Source organism: Lissotriton vulgaris, chromosome 3_2 (genome assembly GCF_964263255.1).
Source record: "Lissotriton vulgaris chromosome 3_2, aLisVul1.2, whole genome shotgun sequence".
Taxonomy (NCBI): domain Eukaryota; kingdom Metazoa; phylum Chordata; class Amphibia; order Caudata; family Salamandridae; genus Lissotriton; species Lissotriton vulgaris.
Genome location: NC_141690.1, coordinates 168,115,279 through 168,121,342, shown reverse-complemented (window position 1 = coordinate 168,121,342; position 6,064 = coordinate 168,115,279). Strand labels below are relative to the sequence as shown.

General features: G+C 46.7%; 1 protein-coding gene across 1 annotated transcript; it reads left to right on the top strand.

Annotated features, from left to right (window-relative positions):
- The first annotated feature begins 2,395 nt into the window (after window positions 1-2,395).
- LOC147725467 (homeobox protein Nkx-2.8-like) lies at window positions 2,396-5,265 on the top strand. The gene is made up of 2 exons (XM_086964537.1): window positions 2,396-2,740; window positions 4,075-5,265. The coding sequence occupies exons 1-2, from the start codon at window positions 2,533-2,535 to the stop codon at window positions 4,620-4,622; spliced, it is 756 nt and encodes a 251-aa protein (XP_086820663.1). The 5' UTR covers window positions 2,396-2,532; the 3' UTR covers window positions 4,623-5,265.
- Window positions 5,266-6,064: the final 799 nt, after the last annotated feature.

Below are 6,064 nucleotides of genomic sequence, written 5' to 3'. Positions count from 1 at the left end.
GGGCTTCGTTGCCTGCTCGGCACGCAGGTGCGTCTCCAAAAGCTTGTCAGCTTAGGGGGCTCGCAAAAGCCCTGAAGTAGAAACCAAAATGGGCGCGACACTGCTGCCTCTGCACCGGATCGCCCCTCTGCATCCTGGTATTTGTAGTGCGAGTAGCACAAAGAACCAGAAAGTTCAAAGTATATCACCTGGGTTGGTGCAAGTCTGTTCTAGAAAGTTCAGTCATCTCTAGACCCGAGACATGGCCCGGATTTCGGGATTTATATCCCTCATCAGTAGAGAAAGTTATGGGGTGGTGAAGAAAGCTGCTGTAGAACCATCAAGGGCTTCGTTGCCTGCTCGGGACGCAGGTGCGTCTCCAAAAGCTCCTCAGCTTAGGGGGCTCGCAAAAGCCCTTAAGTAGAAACCAAAATGGGCACGACACTGCTGGCCTCTGCACCGGATCGCCCCTCTTAATCCTGGTATTTGTAGTGCGAGTAGCACAAAGAACCGGAAAGTTCAAAGTATATCACCTTGGTTGGTGCAAGTCTGTTCTAGAAAGTTCAATCATCTCTAGACCAGAGACATTGCCCGGTTTCGGGATTTATATCCCTCATCAGTATAGAAAGTTCAGGGGTGGAGAAGAAAGCCGCCGTAGAACCGTCAAGGGCTTGGTTGCCTGCTTGGCACGCAGGTGCGTCTACAAAAGCTTGTCAGCTTAGGGGGCTTGGAAAAGCCCTTAAGTAGAAACCAAAATGGGCGTGACACTGCTGGCCTTTGCACCGGATCGCCCCTCTGCATCCTGGTATTTGTAGTGCGAGTAGCACAAAGAACCGGAAAGTTCAAAGTATATCACCTTGGTTGGTGCAAGTCTGTTCTAGAAAGTTCAATCATCTCTAGACCCGAGACATGGCCCGGGTTTCGGGATTTATATCCCTCATCCAAAGCTGACGGGCTTTTTGGGAAACCCACCTGCGTGCCGAGCAGGCAACGAAGCCCTTGAAGGATCTATGGCGGCTTTCTTCACCACCCCTGAACTTTTTCTCTACTGATGAGGGATATAAATCCCGAAACCCGGGGCATGTCTCGGGTCTAGAGATGATTGAACTGTCTAGAAATGATTTGCACCAACCAAAGTGATACACTTTGAACTTTTCAGTTCTTTGTGCTACTCGCACTACTAATACCAGAATGCTGAGGGGCGATCCGGTGGAGAGGACAGCAGTGTCGCGCCCATCTTTGTTTTCTACTTGTGGTTGTCACTTTGATCTTTTAAGCACTGGATTTCACTAAAACTTAAACAAATCATAACTCCTGTTCCACTGTTTGGATTTAATTTGTTTTGGTGTTATTTTTTGTATCATATTGTTGTCTCTTTTCTAAAATAGGTTGGGATCTTTCGTGTGCTGTGTTTTCACTTTATTACTGTTTGTGGTCCAGGGCCTCTAAGTTAAGACTGACTGCTTTGGGCCAGGCGACCAGAGGATAAGCACAGGTTAGTTCAGTGACTTTTGTGGTTTACCCTGACATGGATTGTGGTTGTTGCATGAGTGGGGCTACCACCTTACTCAACCAATAACCCAGTTTCATGCAACCACAACTCCTCTTTTGAAGCACATATTACCAATCTCATCTCAACATGCGTCTTTATGTTAAAGGTCAAGGCCTTTCTCAACAGTAGGTTGGACGACTGTAGCTCCCATTTAGTACAACTGCTGGCTCATCTCATTCATACACTTTCACCTGATATTGGATATTCTCTTTATTGGCCACTTATATGAACGCACTGTGTTTGTAAACAGTAGCGGTCGGTGGTGGGAGTAGCTGCTGGGCGGTATACTTAAGAAATGTTGTTGGATGCACATTTTATGTCGCCCAAAGCTGGATTAGTTAGCAGCTGTTATTATAAAGCTGTCTAATTAGGAAGTGTAATACTGGGTTTAAAAATTGAATTGTATTTAGTACCTTCCTTGGTGCCTGATTGTGCCTGTTTTTTGCTGCTGAGCGCTTAATTCCCTGCCCCTCGAGTGATGAAAACCTAGTCCGTTTCTATTTTTGTAAAATGTTCCCGTTTTTGGATGTTAAAATCTGGGTATCCTAAGTTTAGTTTAACTTTTACTCAAAGAGGCAGAATCAACATTCTCTCCGATTTTTGATTTTTAGCTGCTGAGACTCTTCTTTTCTATGGCAACACTCTACGCTCTATCATTCCTCCGTGCCCGGTCTCTTCTCCTGGAGCAGCGTGCCAGCTTCCAGTCTGTCCATGCCCGAACTCCGCTTCGTTCGCGGCCCCTCCCCTCCCTCGCCCTCCCCCGCCCCGGTGCCAAAGGGAGGGTCGGCGGCTGCTGCCTCCGCCCTGCGCTCCCACAGGCGCACTTCATGCGCGCACTTGGATGTCAGTGCGCTTGCGAGAGCATCTTCCGCCTCACACCCGCCTCTGCGCTCAGGCTTCGGGTCTCGCGACGGGATGTTGCTGCTTCGGCTGCGGGTCTGACGCTCCCACCTACTCTCCCAGCGCCCCCTCCACCGCGGAGGCTCCACAGAGGCCATAAGATGAGCGCCGGAAAGGAAGCGCACCGGCCGCTGGCGCTCAAGTTCACCATAGAGAGCATTCTGAAGCTGAACAGTCCCAGCTACCCCGACACCCCCAGGACTCACCCGAGGGAGGACCCCATACCCTATGCGCGGCGGAGAGAGGAGGAGGAGGAGGAAGAAGAAGAAGAAGATGAGGACGAGGGGGCAACTCTTGACACCAACACTGGTAAATACCCAGATGCGCGACTTCAGCCAAACGTACCTTGTAACCTCAAAGTGTGGCCTGAGGTAACTCCTGCGCGCGCCCTCCTGGGTCCACTTTACTGCTGTTTCTTAACTAACCGAGGCATCTTTTGCCGTTCCCAGTGCTTTCTGTCCTGCGAATATCGCCCCCTCCACCGCCCCCCCCCCCTCGCCCCCGTAACGCAGCCTCTACCCCGTCCGAAAGTCACTCTGCCCTTGCAATGATTAAACAAAAATGTCTCCAAATATCTCGTTCTGAAACAGATTCAACATGTGCGTAACTTTTCAGAAAGAACGTCCATGGTGGATGGTTGCGTCCTTTCGAACATTAGCGAATGAATGTAGGGCGAGTTTGCCAGTTGCGCTTTATGCTGTGGTCAAACATCCTTCCGTTATGGTAAAAAAAATATATATATATATATATATATATATATATATATATATATATATATATATATATATATATATATATATATATATATGTGTGTGTGTGTGTGTGATTCGTTACAGACCCAATCTTTATTATTCTAATAGTTGTTCCCTTTATGTAGTGCTTCGTACACAATTTCTTACTGATGTAAATAACAGCGCCGGATTACGTGTAGCGCACAAATGTGCAATCCGCCCCCTATATTTACTAGCAGCCTGTCTAGTGGTGCTCAATTTACCGACCTCGCATGGATGCTCGGATACCTCATATCGTGCAGAGCACGCCAGATTTCAGCAGTGATCTCTTAACTCACCGTCCCACGTTGTGCCATTTTATATTTCCATGTCTTAGACTCAGTCCATGATTTGTACTCTCCACTGCGTTCGTTTTGTAATGCATGCCTTAAATTTCCGTTTCCTGTGCCAGTCAGTGAACTTGCACCTATAATGCGGCATTGTTAAGAAGTGCGTCCGAAGCCGGGTCTCACTGTGCTCTTTGCCGTATAATGTACATGCAGTAACCGTGTGTCATCCGTCACTTACAGGCAGCCCTGTCATTTTAGCCACAGTCACTTTGCATGCTGCAGCTTTTAAACACGTGCTTGTGTTAGCAAAGGCGAGTCTGTAAGTCCCTGGCCGCGCGCAATGTACCGCTATCTAAAAGGTGATGTTAAATGTGTGACACACAGAACAGGGAAACTTGTCAGCTGTGCATGTCAACTGTATGACGTTGCTGAAAGTGTTTCTGCTAAGGCACTGGTATACAGGGATGTTACTTACAGTTGCGCAGGCCACACTGCCATGTGTATGGTCGGCGTGTGGGCATTATTGGGGTCATCTGTGGTTGCATCACTGTGGGCCTAAACTGATGTCTTTGTCCCCCTGCAGGCCGCGGACCCTGCTTCACGCGCTTGGATCAAGGTCTCGACGCCCCCAGAGACTTCGCTCCCAAGGGAAGCCCGCTGGACTTCAGGGCCTGCAGCCCCGACAGCCTGGACGACGCGCCCCCGGCCCGCGACGCCGCCACGCCGGGCAGCATGGTCACCAAAAAGAAGACGCGGACCATCTTCTCCAAGAGCCAGATCTTCCAGTTGGAGTCCACCTTCGACATGAAGCGGTACCTGAGCAGCGCCGAGCGGGCCTGCCTGGCCAGCTCCCTGCAGCTGACCGAGACCCAGGTCAAGATCTGGTTCCAGAACCGCAGGAACAAGCTCAAGCGACAGATGTCCGCGGAGATGGAGGGCCCAGGCTCCGCGGACCATGCCGCGGACATGGTGCAGGCAGCGTCGGTCCCGGGGATGTACAAGGACAGCTCTTTCCTGGGCAGGTGCTTGCTGCCGGTCTCCTTCCCTCTCATGTACCCCGGGGGTACCATCCCCTACTTCTGCTTCCCGAACCCGGGCAAATACTTCAACCTTGTGGAAGGAGATGTGTAAAAGCGCCCCCTGGCGGACATAAACTACCCTCTGCGAGAACCCGTGGTTCTCTGGGCCACGGGCGAGGCAGGAGTCACCACTCGCCAATGTATTTATTTTTATGGCACTGTGGAGACTTTACAACCTGCTTTCTAGACTCAAACGCATTTCCCTCTTGCATCTTTAAAAAGGAAACAAAAATGCAAGTTCATTACTTCTACATGGATAACGATACTTGTATCGGCTCTTTCCAAAGTTAGAAAATATTCACAGTTTCTTTAAGAAGCGCCTTTTCCTATCATCAAATCCTCGCAAAAAAAAAAGACTGCGGATTTTTTTTGTACTCATATCTAATTTTTTCTCCAAAGAGAATTAAAAGCTACAGTCGTTTAAAAAAAATCCATTTATGCTTTTTTGTTTTTTCTTTTTATCGAAATCGCAATGCTTATTTGTATTTATTATCATGTTTTTAACGGCGAATTGCAAACTTGTCTTACGAGATTAGTTCAAAATAAATGAATCCGACCAAAGAATGCCCTTTCTTCCAATCTTTCTGCTGCAGAATGTAGTATCGTCTCTTTGTGTGTGAGAGGCGTGATTTTCGCTCGTGCTTCGAGTGTCGCAGGCGCTGTTTACCTGTGTATTCTCGTTTCCTATTTAGGCCTGTTTAAGTTACAGTTGTTTTTTATTGTCTTCCCACAGGTTCACGAAGGAAATGCGTAAGGGGGGGGGGGGGGGGGGAGGAGCGTTGACATCTATAGCAGACATGATGTTTTTCTTAAATACATCCAATCCCCCGGCCAATACCGTATTTGTAGTCCTTATGTACTACAATGCAAGCAAAATAACGATTTTTTTATCTGCATCTATGAAAACACTGCAATAATTTTGTACATATTTTTTAATTATTTGATTTTTACGTTTACAGATAAGTAAAGTTAAATGAAAAATACAATGACTAGCATTCTCATTTACAAGATATTTGTCGTTATGTTTTTATTAATTTATTTTAATATGTTCCGATTAGATTGCCAATAAGAAGCCACTTAAAAGTCACGTTTTAATCTATTTAAAATGCATTGCTTCTTGATGATGGGGATGATAATAATATTAATGACTACAACAATAATAAATCGTCTTCTGGATCCCGCCGATCTACAGTTGAAGGTCTCATACAGACACTGAGAGTTATCTATCTATCTATCTATCTATCTATCTATCTATCTATAATCTATCGAGAATCACAAAAATACGGCCAATTTTTCATCTTTGCTCATGGCCTCAAATGTTTACAATCAAAACATTTTTCTTGCCATTCAATACATAAATTTTACAGAAAATAATTATATTTCTATCGAAATTAAACAGAACGATATTTTATCGGACCCAAATAATTAAAAAAGAGAGATACGAAATAAATCCGCCAGAAACGGATGCTCTGTTGTGCCAGCGAGTGCCCCTTT

Excerpts from the sequence above, each read along its gene's own strand:
- LOC147725467 (XM_086964537.1), top strand. The coding sequence starts at position 2,533 with ATGAGCGCCGGAAAGGAAGCGCACCGGCCGCTGGCGCTCAAGTTCACC. Across the intron at positions 2,741-4,074 it reads AACTCTTGACACCAACACTG|GCCGCGGACCCTGCTTCACG; the intron begins GTAAATACCCAG and ends GTCCCCCTGCAG.